We start from the raw sequence: 22,513 nt of genomic DNA on the forward strand, positions 1-22,513 counted from the left end.
CGATTGAAATCAACCATCCAAACACCGTAAGGCATTACGGTTTCCGAGAAAAACAATGTGTTATTAGACACTATAGGTACAGATCGCGGCGCGGACTTTGGGGGTGAATTTGACCCCGTTGGGCACCTCCAAAATTGACGAAATTTTAGGATGATTTAGAGGATGCCTTTAGCGATTGAAATCAACCATCCAAACACCGTAAGGTATTACGGTTTCCGAGAAAAAAAATGTGTTATTAGACACTATAGGTACACAGCGCGGCGCGGACTTTGGGGGTGAATTTGACCCTGTTGGGCACCTCCAAAATTGATGAAATTTTAGGATGATTTGGAGGGCGGACTTTTGATAGAAAAAAAACTTTTGATAGAGAAAGAAATTTATTATATTAATGGTCTGTTTTACTTATAATTAAATTGTGTAATGGATTGAGAATATGATTATAATTACTTGCTACCGCGTTCCAGACCGTTTCCAACCCTTGTTCATTTAAGTAAATGCCATCCCTGTGTAGAAATTTGTATTAAATACATAAGAAAAGAAACATTTTTACGTTTTGTTACCCTTCCATCATGGTTCTGTTAACAATTGCTTCAATGTCGGTACAATTGATTTGCTTTTCAGCACAAAACCGTCGAATGTAATGATTGATTTCCTATAAAGGCATGGAGAGTATTTATTTATAGCATGACGGAGAAGTTATAATATCTTACGTTCACAGACTCGAAGTTTTTGCAGGGAGGAATTGTGCAAATTTGTATTCCTTTAGGATTTAAGGAAAGAAGGAAGCGGAAGAGGTGAGAATATTGGGACTTCAGTTGGGATGGTGATGTTTTATGGAGTATATCTTTAGTTCTTATCATTATAACGATATGACGTTCAACAATATCTCCACAAAACCAAGGGTAACATGTTTTTGGAATACACTTTGCGCGCCGCAAAAGTTTTAGTATTGTTTGACCGCCTACTGCTAAGTCGAGGAAATATTTTCCGTCCTAAAATATATACCATTAGTAGGAATTAATTTCACATCTGTTAGAACAAATACTTTGTAGTTAGTTCTAGTACGTAGCATTCGGCAAAAATTACTATCGCCCAAAAACAGTAATTTCGTCGACATCTTCACTGGTCACTGGTTTTAACAAGAGATAACTAGAACAGCTGATCTCTGCAATAGCTGAGGAATCTTTATATATTATAAGTTTACTCCTCACCTTTCGGGCAAAATCTAAAAAATGTGTATGACGCTCTAAAACAACACCGAATAAGTCGGCAACTATTTTCCCGGAATGCACTTATAATGCAAAAAATATGGACATATTTTTTCCTTAATACCTGCGCCTTTTGTAACTGCACGTGGCGGAGATCTTACCCTTTGCCAGTAACGACTAAAAGCCCATAAAACTACAAAATGCCTTTCTTAACAAAATTTATTTTTTCCATGAAATATTTAGAGTTTCGCAGTTTTCATAATCTATTAAAATCGCTAAAGGCACCTACTATCTGCTCTACATACGTGTACAATTTAATAACGAAATTGTTTCTCTGAAGCCGTAGTCGGTGTTTGGATGGTCGATTTAAATTGCTAAAGGCATCCTCTAAATCATCCTAAAATTTCATCAATTTTGGAGGTGCCCAACGGGGTCAAATTCACCCCCAAAGTCCGCGCCGCGCTGTGTACCTATAGTGTCTAATAACACTTTTTTTTTCTCGGAAACCGTAATACCTTACGGTGTTTGGATGGTTGATTTCAATCGCTAAAGGCATCCTCTAAATCATCCTAAAATTTCGTCAATTTTGGAGGTGCCCAACGGAGTCAAATTCACCCCCAAAGTCCGCGCCGCGCTGTATACCTATAGTGTCTAATAACACATTTTTTTTCTCGGAAACCGTAATACATTACGGTGTTTGGATGGTTGATTTCAATCGCTAAAGGCATCCTCTAAATCATCCTACAATTTCGTCAATTTTGGAGGTGCCCAACGGGGTCAAATTCACCCCCAAAGTCCGCGCCGCGATCTGTACCTATAGTGTCTAATAACACATTTTTTTTCTCGGAAACCGTAATACGTTACGGTGTTTGGATGGTTGATTTCAATCGCTAAAGGCATCCTCTAAATCATCCTACAATTTCATCAATTTTGGAGGTACCCAACGGGGTCAAATTCACCCCCAAAGTCCGCGCCGCGCTGTGTACCTATAGTGTCTAATAACACATTTTTTTTCTCGGAAACCGTAATACCTTACGGTGTTTGGATGGTTGATTTCAATCGCTAAAGGCATCCTCTAAATCATCCTAAAATTTCGTCAATTTTGGAGGTGCCCAACGGGGTCAAATTCACCCCCAAAGTCCGCGCCGCGCTGTATACCTATAGTGTCTAATAACACTTTTTTTTTTCTCGGAAACCGTAATACATTACGTGTTTGGATGGTTGATATCAATTGCTAAAGGCATCCTCTAAATCATCCTAAAATTTCGTCAATTTTGGAGGTGTCCAACGGGGTCAAATTCACCCCCAAAGTCCGCACCGCGCTGTATACCTATAGTGTCTAATAACACTTTTTTTTTTCTCGGAAACCGTAATACATTACGGTGTTTGGATGGTTGATTTCAATCGCTAAAGGCATCCTCTAAATCATCCTAAAATTTCGTCAATTTTGGAGGTGCTCAACGGGGTCAAATTCACCCCCAAAGTCCGCGCCGCGCTGTGTACCTATAGTGTCTAATAGCACATTTTTTTTCTTGGAAACCGTTATACCTTACGGTGTTTGGATGGTTGATTTCAATTGCTAAAGGCATCCTCTAAATCATCCTAAAATTTCATCAATTTTGAAGGTGCCCAACGGGGTCAAATTCACCCCTAAAGTCCCATCCACGGTTTATAATACTGATTTTTTTTCTCGAAAATCGTTAGGGCTTACGGTGTTTTGAAAATTGATAAAAATACTTAGAAGTGTGTTCTATTATGTGGTAGAATTTCGTTTAATTCGAAGGTGCCCATCAGGGCGAAAACATCCCTTTTTCGGGGGTGAGGGTTGAAAAATTTTTTTTTACCAAATGGGGGTGGTTAGCTGTTCTTGAGGGTAAGAGTGACCTGTGTGTGAAATTTGGTTACCCAAATTGTATTGGTTACGGAATTATTAATGTTTTAAGTTTATTGCTGGGATTTATGGATAACTTCACACCAGTTCCAACAACTCCTCTTCTGGTACCTGGGCCTGATTTGCTTTTATTATTTTGTCGTGATAATAATTATAAAAGGTTTCGGACGATTGCCACCTTCTGGATTCGAATAATTTCCGCAATTCCATTCGATTCGGTCGGCAGTCAAACATTATTTTCATTTCTCTTAGAATTGCTCCGACATCCTTTATTAGAAATTCAGGTTTTGATTGAAACCAGGTTTGTGCTTTACCCTTCATACGTGATCCCGTCAAAATCCTAGCAGAACCATCATCCAATTCATATGTATTGCATAGTAAAAGGAATTGTTTTTGCCATCGGTCAAAGTTATTGTCTATGCCATCGAACTCACTTAATAAATCACCAATTAACCGAATGTTTGTTTGCGGTTTAGGTGAAGGGGAAGGTGCTTGGCGTAATTCATTTTCCCTCTTCATAAGCTCAATCTCCTTCCGCATCAGATCTCTTTCTCTCTTAACTAATTCCAATTCTCGTGCGACCATATCGACTTTATCACCAGCCAAATTTGAATCTTCTTTCTCCAACCCGTTATTCGAGTCCATAATTACTCTTTCTTCGTAATCTTCAAAATTTCTGAGCGGGTAAGAACTCGTACCTTCTCCCGCTTCCGCCATAACGGATTTTCTTTTTTGAGGTTAGGTTTATACCGTTTCTTCCAAATTTAATCTTTTGCACACTTTTAACCTCACACCTGATATTGTAAGACTTGGGGAGCTTCTTCTTAGGGTTAAGTGTGCATTTAAAGATGATTTCTTCGAATATTGATTTATTCCACGCCTAATACAAAACTTACAACTACCATTATAAAACAACATAATAATACTAATGACTGTCACATACACGGACGCAAAGCATGCCGGGTAATAATTAATTTACAAACTAATAGATGGCGTTTTAAAATCAAATTAAATTAATGCTACAAGATGTTCGGTATTGGTTGTATTTAAGTGTGTTTTCAAATACTTGTGAACAATGGCCAGAGTTTCGTGGATGGGTATGTTGGTGTAGAGGTTTGTGATGTCGAATGATATCATCTGGAAATCGTGAGGGAGGTTGGTATTCGAGATTGCTTCTTGTAGCGTACACAGCCTACCTTCACATAAAAATTATAACTTTTATTAAATTACCCAAATTGCTATGTTACCATTTTGTTGATATTTCGATGTAAATTAATTCCATTACAAACATTCAACAAGACGACACGTCTAACTTGTATTTTAATTCTAAGAAAGAGTAAATTATATACATAAACTACTACTCTTTACTTCTATTAATTCTTTTCTATTCTTAATCGTATTACTAGGTTTGTGTTGTAATTGTCTGGTGATAAAAAGATTAATGAATTTGGCGATTTTCTGTGTGCTTGAGTCGACAGACGTGATTATAGGGCGAATGGGATGGTCCTGTTTGTGTAATTTAATGATAGAGTATAACGTGGGGATTTTAGGGTTCATTGGTGTCAGGGTGAATTCTTTTAAGTTTTGTTCCTTTAAAAAGGCACTACATTCTTTTACTAATTTTTTGGTTTTAGTGTGAAAAGTGTTGAGAGGGTTTCGGTTTGATTTTTGTAAGTTAAGTGTTTTTTGAGATAATTTAAATTTGAATTTGTATTACACAAATTAATATTTCGCTACGCATGCGCTATTAAACATAACCCAAATATTCTCAATACAACGTGATTCTCTGGCCGCTACTTTTCGACTTTTCTGGTATGGTTGTTTCATTTGTATGTATTCTTAATCAGGCATTTAATTACAAATTAATTAACATAAAATATACGAGCCCGTTTAAAATTGGAAAAAAATATAAATCTTCAAATTTAATACCGAATGAAATTCCTAACCTATATTTGGCAAGGTAAAATAGCTTTTAATTTTGATTGTATTTGTTTGTATTTTATGATTTTTTATAATCCTTATAGAGTCCTGATGATGGCTTAAGCCGAAACCGGTAGAGTCAACAATAAATAATATATTGGAGTATTAAATACAGTTTTATTTTTCAATTATAAAGTAACATTTGAAGTTAGGTTGTGCCAAATTTAAAATTTCTATAATCAGCAATTTATTATATAACATAATTTTAAATATCGCTGATTTAATTTGATAACGATTTAAGGAGAGGTTACAGATAAAAATTGACATGATGTTGGAAATTTTCCAATCCGGATTGATAGTGAGATACCCATGGATACTATACTAGTATTGATAATGTTTCCCTCTCTGCACGTTTTTTGGCCTAGAGTCTTCTGCTTCTTCATTTATCAGTACTTCTTTGTTCTTTAAACGTTTTTTGCTGCCTTTATGTTTTTCGAAACAGTTCTTTTTAGAACTATCGTTGTTTCTAGCGGTTGCTTTAAGCGGTAAGTCAATAAGCAAATCAAAATAACGAATACGTACAGTGAGAATTTCTTTTAGATTTTCATCTTTTTCGTTATGGCGTTCACACCGGAACAGGATGCCTTTATTTTAATGGCACATTATCGAAGCGGCACGCAGGAAGCGAACCTTTCTCCTTACAAAGCTGCATGCAGGCCCGTCCTTAGGGTGGAGCGGCTGCTCCAGGCCCCGCGACTACGAAGGCCCCGCGGTAAGGGGCCTTTTCACAATAAAATGTTCTTAGAATAAGGCGTCGGTGGTGCGAAAAAGACAAACAAACGAGCAAAAAATGTCACGCAAATTAGGCGGCGCGACTAGAAAGAAAAAAGGGATTCAGTACCTAGAATATTTCGGCATTATTGAGGTTTATTTATACGAAAATTCCGGAGTGTTCCATTGCTCGTAAAATATAGTTTTTTCTAGAACTTAAAGGGAGGAGAGAAATATACACTGTTGGAAATAATTCACGAGCACACCCTATATAATCTGAACGCGTGAAGATAAATCCATAATATTTGCGGAGCACAAAGGTTTACCGTAGAGTCTACAGTCCGTGAAATTCCGTGAAATTGCGCGTCTCGAGCGATCGTTATCGGCAGTGCAACGAGCATAGTGAGAACGGTCTGAGGCAAGGTTTATAGAACATAAGGTTACCTAATTCCCTATGCCTCTGTAGTATCGATTATTACCCCGCAAATTGACGTCACTGGTTCGATACAGTCAGAGTAAAAGATAGCCTATACGTGCCTATACTGTGGTACAGTCTATACAAAATATTTAAACCTCGCATCGTGTTGTGTTGCTCATAGAACCAGCTACGTCACTGACCCACCTTGCCTCTCAGAGGAGGAGAATCGGTATTGGGTAACCTTATGTTCTATAGACCTTGGGTCTGAGGTAGGACATAGGTACCTTCATCCGCGGCCGGGACGGCACTGCGCGACCCCAGCACACGAGGATCGCGCTCTTGCGCTCAGCGCTTTAGCGTCGTGTGTGTCCTCCTCAAGGCAACTTGGAGCTGTTTGCAACCGGCAGGGGAAGGCGCACTCACTACGCGAACTGTACGGCGGCGTTTGGTAGATAGTGGACTGCGCGTGCGTCGTGCGATACAGCGGATTCCAGTAACACCCGAGCACCGCAACATACGTCACGAGTGGGTCGACGCTAGGCATTAGTGGATTGCCGAGTAGAGGGACATTTTGTTTTCCGACGAATCAAGATTCGAATTGAGCACCGATGATACGCGAATTTTAGTTCGTCGGAGACGTGGTAATCGTCTACTCGAGCAGTGCGTGCAAGAACCGCCGACCCGATCCACCGACAACCGAGCATTATGGTATGGGGTGCTATTACACATGTTGGACGTACACGTCTGCTGCGTGTATAGTAGACCATGACGTGTCAACGATACGTAGATGAGGTGGTACGGTCCGTTTTGCTTCCCTACGTTCGGCGGCGCCCAGGTTTGCTATACATGCACGACAACATCCGAACGCACATCGGGCGTATTGTACAGACCTTTGTGGAAGAGCACCGTATACGAATGCTTCCTAGGCCAGCTCGTTTACCGGATCTGAATCCAATCGAACATGTTTGGGACATGACTGGTCGGAGACCTCAACGTTTCCCGGCTTCCCCGGCTAACGTTGAGGAGCTATAGAGGCGAGTTGAGGTGGCATGGTTGGCCATCCCTCTCACTACAATACAGCGACTTATAGACTCCATGCCACGTCGTGTAGCGATGGTACGCGAAGCTCACGGGGGATACTTTCGCTATTAATGTTTCATCTCCCAGCAGAGTTGTGCCGCTCTCCATGTGGAAGTAAGTTACACTACTTTAGTACTACTTCCATACCAAATTTTATTCCGCTAGACACACGCGTTCAGACTATACAGGGTGTGCTCGTGAATTATTTCCAACAGTGTATAAAAGGAGAGTTCATTGAGTTCATTCAGCCCGAGTCACTTTGTCTATTATCGGATCGGCGAAGTGTAAACAAATAAATAGCTAGTGTTCGACTTTAAAATAAATTACGCGATTTATTAGTAAGTGTATGTACGAGGTACGAGTGCTAAATAAATATTTAAGTGCTAGTGAGTATTTTCTCTTATAATAATAAGCATTTTATTGTTTTTTAATATTTACAATTTTCCCTTTAATACATTCTAATATATATTATTAATATATTATTTTCACCCTCTACAATCTTCCTCCATTTCCATACCCTCGGCTCCTCGGCCTCATCAATCCCTTTGTCTCCTCACCCCCACAACCATTCTCATCCATCGTTTCCCCTCTCCCCCCTTTCCTAAGATCTGCCCTCGGTCCAACTCCTCTTCCCTCAACTCACTGCACCCATTCAACATATGTTCCAACGTTTCCCATTCCTCCCTGCATAGCCTACACCACCTCTCATCATCGGCCATCCAGTATCTGTTAGCTCTTTCCTCGTTTCCACAACGGAACCTAGCCACCAACTTCTTTCCTTCCTCATCTCCTTCCAATAACAAGTATCTAGGCAACCCCTCCGTAATTGTGTCCCTGTACCTTTCGTTATACCTTCCCTCTTTTATTTGTGCCTTTCTTTCCTGTCTCTGCACATCTCGGTCCCTATCTCTCAACTCCCTCCACATCAGTTACCAAGTAGCCCGCTCGTCTATAATATGTAGTTGTCTCTGTCTCCTTTCCCATATCTGATCTTTCCCTCTCTAATTACCCTCCAACACTCCCACAAGATCCCGCAGTTTGGCCTCCCTTCTATTCTTTCTTCATATTTGACTGCCCTCCTGCCCGCCTCCACTCTGACCTTATCCACCTTTACCTCTTCCCTCACTATATACCCCGGTGTTTCTCTCGCCACCCCAAGCACCCATCTCCAATATCTAGCTTGCACGTCTTCCAGCATTGCCTGCTCTCTTCATCCCCATACCTCTGCCCCATACATCATCACACTGCTAACCAGACTTTCAAACACAATCTTCCTCGCTGCCACACTCCTTCCAAAGACTCTCTTCCCCCAACCCCATACTTGTCCCATCACCTTATTCGCCTTTTTTGCCGTAGTTATCACATGCGACCCCTCCCTGTCAAAAACTTCATCATCCTTGTCTTCCCCACATTCACTTCCAGCCCCTGCCCCCTAAAATATCTTTCCGATGTCTTTATCATATCCTTCATTTCCGCCGCTTCTCTCGCCATGACCAGGATGTCATCCGCGTATGCTAACATATGCACCTTTCTACCTCCCACCACCAACCCTCCCAGTTGCCCCTTCCCCAATTTATCCTCCAGGTCCGCCGTATACAGTGCAAACAGACTTGGGCTCAGCGGACATCCCTGCGTCAGGGGGCGGACACGCAATAGTAAAAAGTTTTCGCTGCTTTCAGCGCCCTCTTGAAATGCAGTCCCTGAACTAAAAGGCTACGCGGCAAAATGGCCAGTTTAAATAATTTTAAAATCTTAGTTTACTGCTGTCGCTTTACGTTCAAATAAATAAGAAAATAAAACAAGTGTATAAATGGTTTAATAGTTATTTATATTACATGTGGGCTAGAAACATAATTACAGTACGAGTGTGGAGAATTGCGTGTAATCACACGAGTATTATCACGTAGTATTTATCTACGTAGATAAAAATATTTATCTACGACTACTTGGATAAGTCATCATTACCGCACTCATTTGAGGTGATTTGAGTTACGTAATGAAGTTTATTACCGCACTGGTTTCATTACGTAACGCATTTTTAGCCTAATCAGAACAGCCTTAATTTATTGAAACGAGCAACAATACAAAAGAAAAAGTGCTTCTTATTTAAAGAGAAACAATACTATTTATTATAAACATTAATTGTTATGTTTTTATATTTCGAAACACTTATTCCAGATGAGTAAACATGTTGTTGAAACTGACAATTCAAAATTGTCAACAATCATTTCAAAATATTTTTATAAATGTCAAATAGACTTTTTTAAAGAAATGAAATTGGATTAAATTGGAAAATGGATTTTTTTAGTGATTTTTAGCAGTCGTAGATAAAATGCTGTATATCACACGTGGGCTAGAGCATAATTACAGTACTTGTGTGATTACACGACTCATAAATAACTATTATTTACAGCAAAGTAATAATAAAGTAAAATAATTATGATAATAAATGATAATTAAAAATTAACAACTAAGAATTAAGAAAAAAAATTAACAACTAATTTTGATAAAGTGATCCACTGCGGCATTTACCTTACAATCTACTTTATAAAGTTTTTTATTAGCATCTTTTATGAATTGACAGAGGACTAAATACATTAAATGTTTAACAAACTTTTGGAAAATCTCTGAGTGTATAGGACAAACATCTTGGGGAAAATCTGTGTAGGATATGTGGGAAAGGATATTGGGAAGATGGATAATATTGGGAATGTTAAGGAAAAATGTGTCTTTCATATGGGCTACCATATTTATAAAATTTATGGAAGGGTATTTCAAATAAAAATTGCCATCTCTCCCGTAATCCCGCATTGCTATTAAATCATGAACATCAGTACTGCCATCAGCACAAAAGAACTGATCACAATGCAGACATTCATAATTTAATAGTTTCTTTATCAAATACCCTGCAACACAAGCTGACTTGTTAAGGTCAACTTCAGGTAATGAAAGGGTGCTCTTAGTGTTGGTAGATAATTTTGTAGTGGTACTTGAAGACAATTGATCGGAAGAAGTTGAAAGAGTGGGATTCATATGATCAATAGGAACAGAGTTGGAAAGGAGGATTTTATAAGAGAGGAGGAAGTCTTCACCATCATCTTCACAATTCGTCCCAATGCCACAACAAGCAGTATTATTTAAAATAACTGTTTTGTAAGCATCGACAAACTGTGAAGCTGAAGGCTTCGTGTTGCCACCACATAATCCTCTAGCAACACTAAAGAGATTCTCTAAAGGATCTTGATTTAAAGATCTCAAAGTGAGATACTTAAAACCTTTATCCCTTAAAGATTCCCATAAGTACCGTACATTACCAATTGTTGCTAACAGTAATTTGATCGTAGGCGGGTTTCCCACACTCTTACCATTGGACAAAAATTTAAGTTGGCTTAACTTCCTCCTAGCACCATCCCAAAACGCAAGATGTCGGGAGCTGCTAGTTAGTTTGCATGCCAAAGGTTTCGCAGAGGAAAATACAGAATTAAGGGAATCAAAGGGATCGTCCATGAATTTAACAAATATCAGTGGAGTTACTGCAAACTTGCGCTGCAAGCTTTACCTTCATCTTCTGACGATTAGTGGGGTTTACGTGGGGATATGTAAGCTTGGTTGCTCTGAATATCCCACTATCCCCATCCAATTCATACAGCCGATGAATGTCACTCCACTTCACCGTTTTCCCTTCGAATACAATATCTTTGGTCAACAAATTATTCCTCATGCTTTTCAGTATATGAGGGACATCAAAAAGATGAATAATTTGGTGGCCATCAATATTGTATACGAATTGATCACCGTCCTTACCAGATTCTGCCGAAAGGCTATGCAAGGCAGCTACATTCCACGAGCCACCATCGCATACAGATGCTACGATGCGAAAATCTGTTTGTTCATGAACAGCTCGTACAACTTCCTTGATCAATGATCTTAGTGCATACTGATTCGCAGCATTACGGGTAAAATAAAAAGCAACAGGTTGCTTCCATTTTTTCGCTATACCACGAATCATAAACACCAAAACATGATCAGCAAGCTTTTGACTCCTTTCTGTTCCTGCCTCTACAAGCCCTTCAACATGCCAACTATTCCCAGTTACTGCCAGACTTAAATGTTTTCCAATGTCCATTTCGTCAAACATAAGCGTGCAGTATCGATCATGGAGAGGCATTTGATTTGAAATACTCTTGAGGTAAGACAATAAATTTTTGTTGATGCCGCTGGTGATATTGAAGTTTGCCAGTGAACGCCTCAATGTCCTTGTTGATGGCAGACAGAGAATATTTTGTAAGTAGCGGTAGGAACGGGGACCATGTTTAAAGATTGACCGGAATAGAGCTTTCTCTTCAAGGGTATAACGTCGGGTTTTTTTGGACTTATGAAAATTTTGAAGGAGGGAAAGGACAAAAACGCGGAGAGCTCTTGGTAGGGAATGTATGTGTTGGCTATTGGTGAGGGTAGATGGGGAAAGAGGATTTACATTGCCGTTTTTGTAGGAATAGGATAAAAACTGGATTCGTTTGCTACGATACCGCAAAATACTCTCTGCCTTCGTCAACCTCGCGAACAGCTTCTGTTCCGTCAAAGATAAATTTCTTCTCCTACTGGCGCCCACTTCACGAAGCGTTGTACGACTTGAAAATTATATCTCGTTAATTCACAATTTGTTCTTACATACGTTCATTTGATTCGACTAACAACAGGCTGTAGTTAATCATAATGTATTAAATATTTACCTTCATAACCACTCGGGCGAGAAATTGGAGTCTTGGATTCAGAAAACATATTGGAACTAGAATTGGCAGGAGTATTGGGGGTAGAATTGGAAGCAGTATTAGGGGTAGAATTGGAAGGAGTATTGGGATACTATACACTACACACTATACACTACAAACATATATATAAACGATATCTTTGTACAAAGTTATTATTAAAACAATGTAAATAATTAGAGAGGTTACTTTTTTTGTGTAATTATTTATTGTTTTAATAATAACTTTGTTTAAAGATATGTCGATATTTGTAGTGTATAGTGTTCGTTCAATGTTGTCGATTTTTTAGTAACAAATGACGTGATTACCTTGATAACGGTTTAATAAACCGAAAGCGGTAGGAATCGAAAACAAAAAATAAAACATCAAGAAGTATAAAATTTAGAACTTAAATTTAAATTAAAACGTAAAAATTTTCAAAAAGTAGGCACGTAAAACCGAGAATTGTGAATAATATCGCTGTAAGAAAAGTATTGGCTTTTTTTGTCTTTAACCTTCCGGCAAGCGGAATTGTGTACAAAGGACACAATTGGGTTTAAGGGGTAAAATGACGTAATTTCCGGATAAATAAACCTTTCTTTAGCAGGTATTTAAATTTTTACACCTCGGCAAGGACGAAGATTGCCGAATATTCCCGAATATTCAACGGCAACGACATCTAACATTGCAGCCCCTGAACTACAACCTTGGTTTGTTTATGTTCTATGTCGTGTCAGCCCCCTGCCCCGCCTCAGTCCCTTCGTCGTCCAGAACACGTCGCTCAGCTTATCTCCCACTTTTATCCTAGCCATAGTATCCATGTATATTTCCTTCACGCTCACAATTAGGTGTTCCGTGATCCCCCTCCTCCCACAATTTTACCCTATCCACCTTATCAAAAGCCGCCTTCAAATCTATAAACAGGGCGTATAATTTTTCTCCCTTCTTATCCAGCTCTCTATCTGCCAGATGCTTCAACACGTACACGTTGTCGATTGCTCCCCTTCCCTTCCGAAAGCCTGCCTGCCCGTCCGGCAAAATTCCCCCCAACTCCATCTCCTATAAATTTATAGGAGATATATATGTATTTTCTCTTATAAAAGAACCTGATTCGTAACAATATTATGCCAAGAAATCGTGATAAATTCAGAAAGTATGAAAGTGGGTTTGACAAGCAGAAGAAAAAAGTCAAACGTGATAAGTTTTTGGAGTCGCAAACCGGCGCATTGGTAAAGTTTCTAAAACCGAGAGGTGAAGAAGTTGACGACCATGACGTAACTCAAACTTATGATGACGTGAGTAACGAAATAACTCCTACTAGTACAAGTAGTATTCATGGTCAAAAAACAAATTCTGACATTAATGAATCATTAGTCGATCAGACGCCTGTTCGTAGTATTAGTGTTAATGCCAGTCTTGCTCCTATTAAAACTATTTCCAGTTCTAGAACAACAGAATCATGTAACCCTTTAAATTCAACTGGTGGGTTTGAACTACTTTCAGATGCTTATGATCCTGCTCTATGGTCAAATCTACTAACTCACTCCCAATTTGATGAAATAGTAGAAAAGGGCCCGTTACAACTAAAAAATTTTAATATTTCGAAAAATGCAGAAAAAAGACTTTTTTCTGCCAATTTTTACAAACGAACTATGAATAATGGAGAACAAGTGCACAGACGTTGGCTAGTTTACAGCAAAAGTACTGATAAAGCATTTTGTTTTTGCTGCAAATTGTATGGAAATGACACTGGATCTCAATTAGCTAACGATGGGTATAGTGATTGGGCACACTTGGGCAGAGCTCTTGATAATCACGAAAAATCAGCAATTCGTGGTCAGAATGTTGGAAAGTGGACGGATTGTGAAATACGTTTAGCTGAAGCGTCCACTATTGATAAGCAACATATGAAATTGATAAACAAAGAAAAGGAACATTGGCGTGAAGTTCTTAAAAGAATTGTTAGTGGCATTAAATATTTAGCACAGCACAATATTACTTTCAGGGGATCGAACTCTAAACTGTATGAGCCAAACAATTGCAACTTTTTAGGACTTATTGAAATGATGGCTACTTTTGATCCAGTCATGCAAGAGCATTTGAGGCGAATCAGATCGTCTGAGATTCACGATCACTATCTAGGAGCAAATATCCAAAATGAGTTGATTAAACTGTTATCTGAAAAGGTGAAAGAGAAAATTGTTTCAGACATTAAGGCAGCTAAGTATTTTTCTGTACTACTAGACTGCACTCCCGATCTCAGCCACCAAGAGCAGTTGTCTTTGGAGATACGTTTTGTTAAGACTGAAAACAATGTAAGTGCTACTTCTACTAAGAATAAAAGTGGGGGTGTGACTGTTGAAGAGCATTTTTTCGAATTCTTAGACGTTAAGTCAACAACAGGCAAAAATTTAATTGATGTTTTATTAGAGGAACTAGATAAAATAGGCTTAGAGATTAAGGACTGCAGAGGCCAAGGATATGACAATGGATCAAATATGAAAGGGTCGTATTCTGGAGTTCAAGCTCGAATTTTACAAATTTCACATGCCTTGTGCAAGTCACAGTTTGAATCTCTTGATTTGTGATGCCGCAAAATGTTCACCTAAGGCTTTTTAATAATAACTTTTTTCGGAATTTTTCAGAGAATTTATGTTGTTTTTTCAGCTAAACGAAGCGGTGGGACATTTAAAAAAAAACATGTTCCTGTCCTTACCGTTAAAAAGTCATGTCATACTAGATGGGAAAGTAAAATTGAAAGTGTAAAAGCACTTCGTTACCAGATTTAGGAAGTACACGATGCTTTAGATGAAGTAGTAGAAGCGACTGACGACCCTAAAGCAAAAAGTGAAGCTCGATCCCTTGTCAATCAACTAAGGAGCTATGAGTTTTTAGTAGCATTAGCTATTTGGTATGACGTGCTCTTTGCTGTAAATAGTGTAAGCAAAAACTTGCAGGCTGAGAAAATGCACTTAGGCATGGCATCGCAGTTGCTTCAAGGACTGGTACAGTTTTTTGAGGAATTTAGAAATTAAGGTTTGGTGCAGCAATAATGGTTGCAAGAGAAATAAGCAAACTTTTGGACATAGAGCCAAAGTTTCAAATAGTCAAGCAAAGGAAGGAACGAAAAATGTTTGATTACGAAGGAGAAGATGAGCATGTTTTAGAATCTGCTGAACAAATTTTCAAAGTTGAGTATTTTTATTATATTGTAGATTGTATATTACAGTCCTTTTCAAGAAGATTTCTACAAATTGCCAGTTACAACAGTATGTTTGGAATCTTGTACAGTGTAAAAGAATTAAAATCAATTGAACAAGGTCAATTGTTGGAAAAGTGCAAAGTCCTAGAAACCTCTTTAAGTTTTGAAGGGCAAAAGGATATCTGTGGAAATGATTTGTTCACAGAACTAAAAGTTCTTCGCTGTTTCAACTTCCCGCTGAAGTTGAAACAGCTGCTGGTGTGTTAAGATTTATGAACAGAATACAAAATCCATATCCCAACACGTTCATTGCCTACAGAATTTTACTTACTATTCCAGAAAGGAGTTTTTCTCGGCTAAAGTTAATAAAGACTTACCTAAGATCATCAATGAGTCAAGAAAGGTTAAAGAAAGGTCTTTGGCAACATTATCGATAGAAGCAGACACCACGGCCAAAGTCAATTTTGAAGAAATTATTGACGACTTCGCTGGATTAAAAGCAAGAAAAATGAAGTTTAAGTAGTGTAAGAATATTATTGTTAAGCAATACTTTTCAGCGGATTTAAATTTGTTTTAGTTTAGTATTAATAAAAATAAAAAAAAATTAATGATAAAATATTTAGCTGTTTTTTTTAACTGAGATAAGGCACATTACAATGTTTATTTTTTAATGGTAGCGATGTTGTGGTAGAGGTGGGAAAGAACGCTGATGGTAGGTAGTTTATGAAAAAGAAGAGTCGAGAGATTTTGCACCAGGCCCCGCATTTGCTAAAGACAGCTCTGGCTGCATGCAGCAATGCAACCAACGCTTTCCAGATATTGACGTTGATTATGACACTTTTAAGCATAGGAAACATGTGGTTGTAACTCGTTTTGAAAAGCGAAATTGCATTTGCAAACAAAAACCTGGTGGTAGGAAAACTAAAATCACCGATGATGTAGAAGTCCTAACAAATCAATGAGAAGGTTATCTACCCAAACAGGTTTGTTAATTTTTTTATTAAAACCTAATTACATCGCTATAGTAATATAATTTTAACAGGACTTAGTGTTGCCAGCTGTTACAAAGTTGTTTGAAAACAACTTCAAATGTATCCCTACAATGTTACTGTAGTGCATCCATTGCAACCACTTGATTACGACAGACGAGTAACTTTTTGTCATTGATTCAATCAAAACCTAAATAATGATGACGTATCAAATAGAACCTTTTTAGTGATGAAGCGTGGTTTCATTTATCGGAATATGTCAATTCCAAAATTTACAGAATTTGGGCCACCAAAAACCGAAATCAATTCGTGGAAACGGATCTGCATCCAATAAAGGCTGGCATGTGGGTCGCAATGTCGGGACGACGAATTATTGGACCAATCTTTTTCTATGATTTTTTCAATACACCATCCCACACGACGAGGGAACCATACAGTATTTATCGGAGTACTTTGTGGATCACCAGATCTAACTCCGCTTGATTTCTACTTGTTTGGAAATTTAATTTAATTTTAAATTTAAAGTTTATAAAAATAGACCTCAGAATCTACAGCATTTAGAAGCAGCAATTCGAGAGGAAATTAATAATATAACTGTAGGAGAGTTACAGCGAGTGTTTGGTAATTTATGGAGGAGAATAAATGTTTGTTTAGAAAACAATCGTTTTTCTATTGTAATATTAATAATGTAACAATTATTTTTTAATAAATAAATAACCACTTCTTTCAACATTAATTTCAATTACAAATTATTTTAAATAAAAGGAAAGAAAGTTAGACTTTAAACTAACACTATCACAAGAACTAACACTAGACCTAGAATCTTTCGGGTTAAGCCGTGCGTTTTTTGAAAAAATGTTTGACGTTTCGGATGCCATGTTGCAACCTTCTTCAGAAACAAGTTCGAAGTGACGAATTCGTTTTAAAATTTGACAATAAATACATGAAAAGGTAATTAATAACTAATTAGTGTCTAATTGTCAACTAAGTTGCTTTGTTAAATCCGGGTGGAGAAGGCTTCGTTGAGTTCACCAACATCTTCCATGTGCGGCTGAGTTCCCAGCCATCTTCTCTATTCATGTTATTCCCATGTCGATGAATCTATCGCCTCTCTCGTCAATCGAGGCGCTAAAGAAGAGTCCTTGGAAACCGAAGCTATGGCTCCGTTACGTCGATGACACTTTCGTGATCTGGCAACATGGAAAAGAGCAACTCCAGGAATTTCTAGACCACCTCAATTCATGATAAAATTTACCATGGAAACAGAAAATGCAAAACAGTTGTCATTCCTGGAGGTGTTAGTCACTAGGAAGACAGATGGGGGCATGGAACTGGGAGTATATCGAAAGAAGACACATACGAATAGGTACCTGCAGGCTTCATCCCACCACCACCCACAACAGAAGAGGTCCGTGATTCAAGCCTTATTCCAGCGAGCAGAGAGGATATACGATAACGAGAACCTAAGAAAAGAAGAAAGATTCCTAGAAGATGTGCTGCAGAAGAACGGCTACACGATGAGAGATATCCGACGATCCACCAAACCACACAAACAGAAGGATGACTCGGTAAGTACGACACTAGCCGGTTTTATCTGCCTTCCTTATGTTTCAGGTGTGACGGAGCGAATTGCGAGGCGTCTGAAGAAGAATGATATCGTGGTACGATACGGTACGGTCAGCAAAATACAAAACGCTCTTCCGATAGCCAAAGACAAACTAACCCCATTAAAGGGAGCTGGAGTCTACCGGCTATCTTGCAGTTGCGGGAAATATTACGTTGGCCAAACTTGACGTAACATCGAGTGCCGAGACGTCCGACTAAGGAAGATCCAACAATCTGCAGTCGCAGAGCATTGCCACACAGGAGGACACAGCATAGAGTTCGAAAAAACCAAAGTGCTAGCAAGAAACGGACATTACTTCTAAAGATTGACGAGAGAGGCGATAGAGATTCATCGACATGGGAATAACATGAATAGAGAAGATGGCTGGGAACTCAGCCGCACATGGAAGATGTTGGTGAACTCAATGAAGCCTTCTCCACCCGGATTTGACAAAACAACTTAGTTGACAATTAAACACTAATCAGTTATTAATTACCTTTTCATGTATTTATTGTCAAATTTTAAAACGAATTCGTCACTTCGAACTTGTTTCTGAAGAAGGTTGCTGCATGGCATCCGAAACGTCAAAAATTTTTTCAAAAAACGCACGGCTTAACCCGAAAGATTCTAGTTCTAGGTCTAGTGTTAGTTCTTGTGATAGTGCTAGTGTTAGTTTAATTAATATCGGCCGTGAAAGCCTTCGTACTTATAAAGTTAGACCTGTTTTTATATTTAAAATATTTTTTTAATTACAGTAGAGTGCCGATTAACCGTGGTAATCGGGGGGAAATAGAAGCCGGATAATCGAAAACCACGGATAATACAACCTAACGTTTTTAAAATTATTGAAATACGAATGTTTAATTTTTGTTCTAAGAAAAGGTTAGAGAATTGTATAATGAAAGAAATAAACGGGTGTAAAACAACCTTCTTTACTATAAAACTAGATAATAGCAAAACACAATTATTTTTTAAAAAAGTCGGTTATTTTTACTTGTTTTCTTTTCTGGTTATTTATCTTTTGTTTAGGCCCACTTTTACCATCCTACTAATAAACTATCTAGAGGATAGTTGCCATGGTTACGGCGGTTTTAAGCGCTCTCATTGGCTAAGAGCTGGATTTATCTATCGGATAAATTTATCAAGAGGTGGTAAAAGTGGGCCTTAATATTTCTTATGAAAGTACGAATTTTTAAAATGTCTATGTAGTCGGGATCATCTTGCTGTTCTATAAAATTTAAAAGAGTTTCAGCATCTGCTAGTACTTCCTTACAGCTGACTTTAAATTCTGGTTCTAAGGTATCATCTTCTACGTCATCGTCACTACATTCTTGGAGTGTACTCTATTTAGAGATTGGTTTATTGATACTATCGACTAGATCACCGTCGGTCATGTGTTCACAGTCCAAAACATTCGAGTCAATATTTAGCTACTCCAGAATATTTTCGTCATCCAGTTCTTCACAGCCTTGAACATTTTTTAACGACTGAAACACATCTAAAGGTTCATCACTATCAATTTCATGTTCTTCAGCTGATTCATCGCATAGGATATTGTTAAAACATTTTTCAATTATGGTAGCTTTCACATTTTCCCAAGCATGCGATATGTGTATACAGCATCTCGAAACGTAATTGATTTTCAAAACTGTAAAGGAGCATTGTGGTCTTCTATGCAACCTCTTCATTTGTTTAAATTACGCCCTGATCCATGGGTTGATTTAGGGCGGTCACATTTGGAGGAAGATACAAAACTGTGATATTTTCGTTCTCAGCTCACAACGCTTCAACTGTGAGGTACGCTTTAAATGAGATGGTATGTCTCGTGTCATACATGCAGAACGATTGTTATAGTATTCGACTGTGAGTTTTTTTATGTCTTTTAAGGCTTTAGGCGACTTTGACTTCCCTACTACAACTGATTTTAGCTTATCTTTTCCAGTAGCATTTGAGCAACATAACACTATAATTCGGATCTTTACTAATTTTACAGCCAAGAGCAGTTTTTTCTTTAGCAGATGCTAATGTAGGAGTGGGCATAAAATGTTCTCACTACATCATTACAGTGTACATTTCAGTTGCACACTCTTCGCACCTATCATTGTTTTCCTATGTCTAGAGCCAGCTGATGTTTTACACATAAAACGAATGTTTCCAATTTGGACTGCTGTTTTACTAAATGCAAACTGACAGTTTCACCATGTTCATGTCTTTTAATAATTTCTATTTTTTTCCACTGTTAAAACAACAACGCGCTACAGTACAGTTCCAATAAAAAAAATAGGCGTGGCGGAGTACGTAACGAATTTGTTGTTAAAATTAAAAAATATATGATTCACAAGCACAATATATCTAAACATTTTTTAAATGGCTTTTAAAGTTAATGAATTGTCGCCATAATTTTTAGGAACTTTCGTCGCCTTGCAATACCAATACTGTGATATTGGTTGCATACTTTGTCGGGTACGATAATTAATTAACACACTGTATATTGATATACAGGATGGTTCATTTAACTTGAAATAAACAAATATATCGAAAACGGTTCATAACAATAAAAATTTTCCTCTTTGGCGATATTCACTATAAAGCCCTATATGCCTATTTTAACCTTATGGTAAAATTTATACATTAATTCCTTTTTTGCGCCCTAAAACCTGGAAATACTGCACCCATGTTTAAGTACATGATTTTCATAACGTTTAACTGAGCCTTAACATAAAAATTATCCAAATAATAGTTGTTCTGTAGAAAGGGGCAAACCATATGACGATAACATTTTTGACCTTGACCTTATTTTGAAGATAATATGAAGGACACAATCAATTTCTTAAATGACATCCTGTATTTTTGATTGCAAACTTTGAATCTATGGACAAAAGTAACCGTTGTTCATTATATGTATAAGTGATAATAGAATAAGACATAAAGAGAGTTCTTGGAACTGCTTATGTCGGCATTTCCAGAATATCGCTAAACTAAATTTGCATAAAAGCTGCTTGGCAACAAAATCTGAATTCATTCCATCATTTTACATCAAGGCAAAATGTTTAACAAAATACGTCTTCGAGAAGAGCCTTTTGCAGAGTTGTGAATTCGACGAATTCGATGTAAAGGCTTCTTCAAAGCTCTTATCGTAGAATGCTTACGTCCAATATACAAAATCTTTAACACTGAAATATGACAATATTGAACACATTATTTTATAATTAAAATAGGTGCGTTTGTTCAAACGGATGGAATGGTGTACATTGCACTCGAAAGGACACCGACTGTGCCAATGATGGAAGTGATCTTTGCGGACAAGGAATTTGTGTCCCACAAGGAACTTCACTGGGATACAAATGTATTTGCGAACAAGTACGTAAATTTAGATATAGTAGATTCGGTGTTCATCGTAAATTTTATTAAATAATTAAACTATGTTTAACGATGAGGCAATTTTATTAGTTTTTCAGTGCTACATATGTTTCGGAAATTTCTTTCCTTCTTCAGGCACGACTGAAAATACCATGATAATATTAGATTAACTTAACAAATCAACTAAAGAGCAAAAACTAACATTTAGGGAAACAAAACGATTAAAAGATATCAAAAGAAATTAAAAGAAATAGCTCACCGTCAGGTCTCAGAGGAACTCCTTTTTATAATTAAAATTCATTTCTACTTTCGTCAACATTTAGACGTATTCCTTTAGGAGTTTAGTTTAATTCCTGAACAAATTTGAAAAATTTTTGTAAATGAAAAATGTGATAAAAATTATTTATGGCTTGAAGAGCATGTCATAATTTAAAATATTTTGTTATTTCTTAATAAATAAAATTCTGAAAAACAAACGAAATGGAGTCAGAGCACGTGTCTTATAGGTAATGTAAAAGTTGACTTACTGGTTATAATGTAAAAAATTTTGAATTAAACTGTAAAAAGAGAAGATGAAAGACTGTATATGTGATTTAGTGAATGCACCTTACTGAATCTATAGAATGTTTATATTTGAAAACTGATAGTTCTATTAAGTAGTATCAACTTTGGGAGACTGAAGTAAGAGATTATTATTTTGTTAAACTGAAATCGCGCATGCGTTGAATGTGTAATTTGAAAATTAAATGTATTCAATGAATTGTCTATATGGGTTAATATCTGTTATATCATTCATTAAAAGGTTATTATAATTATTGTCATGTATGTGAAATTCTTCAATTAAGTCCATTTCCCTTGATTTCCTTACATTCTTGATAAGTTTAACATTTTCAAACTTTATGTTGTGTTTAAGACTATCAATATGTTTAAAAACTGCAGAATTATGTTTTGTTAAGTGTTCTCTAAATCTAATGTGTATATTCCTACCAGTTTGGCCTATATAGACCATATTACATTCTGGGCATGTTATTTTATATACCCCACTCAGTTCACTTTCTTTATATCTGTGTTTATTATTGACTATATGTTTATATATTTTATTTTAGGAAATAAAGACAGGAGTTATTCCAAATTTATCTAGATTTTTTGCAAGAATATTAGTCAAGGAAGGTTGATAAGGTAGGCTGATGTAAAGTTGTTTAAGCTTGGCATGTGGGTATAGAAATACCTAAAGCTTGCATATTTATGCTGATTGCATGTAAATGAGTGTTTTGGAATGATATTGTCTGTACTTGTAGGTTTTCTAGTAGGTTTGTAGGA

The 22,513-nt window shown here is 37.3% G+C and overlaps 1 protein-coding gene and 1 long non-coding RNA gene across 2 annotated transcripts; one reads left to right on the plus strand and one right to left on the minus strand.

The window, feature by feature from the left end:
• Positions 1-358: 358 nt before the first annotated feature.
• Positions 359-985, minus strand: LOC139432458 (uncharacterized). The gene is made up of 3 exons (XR_011642222.1): positions 711-985; positions 561-652; positions 359-503 (listed from the first exon to the last, which is right to left on the minus strand). It is a non-coding gene; the product is annotated as an uncharacterized lncRNA (long non-coding RNA).
• A 12,175-nt stretch (positions 986-13,160) lies between these two features.
• On the plus strand, positions 13,161-22,368 carry LOC139432419 (uncharacterized). The gene is made up of 3 exons (XM_071200941.1): positions 13,161-14,590; positions 21,052-21,193; positions 22,300-22,368. The coding sequence occupies exons 1-3, from the start codon at positions 13,161-13,163 to the stop codon at positions 22,366-22,368; spliced, it is 1,641 nt and encodes a 546-aa protein (XP_071057042.1).
• Positions 22,369-22,513: the final 145 nt, after the last annotated feature.

This window comes from Onthophagus taurus, unplaced genomic scaffold (genome assembly GCF_036711975.1).
Source record: "Onthophagus taurus isolate NC unplaced genomic scaffold, IU_Otau_3.0 ScKx7SY_15, whole genome shotgun sequence".
NCBI classification, from domain to species: Eukaryota; Metazoa; Arthropoda; class Insecta; order Coleoptera; family Scarabaeidae; genus Onthophagus; species Onthophagus taurus.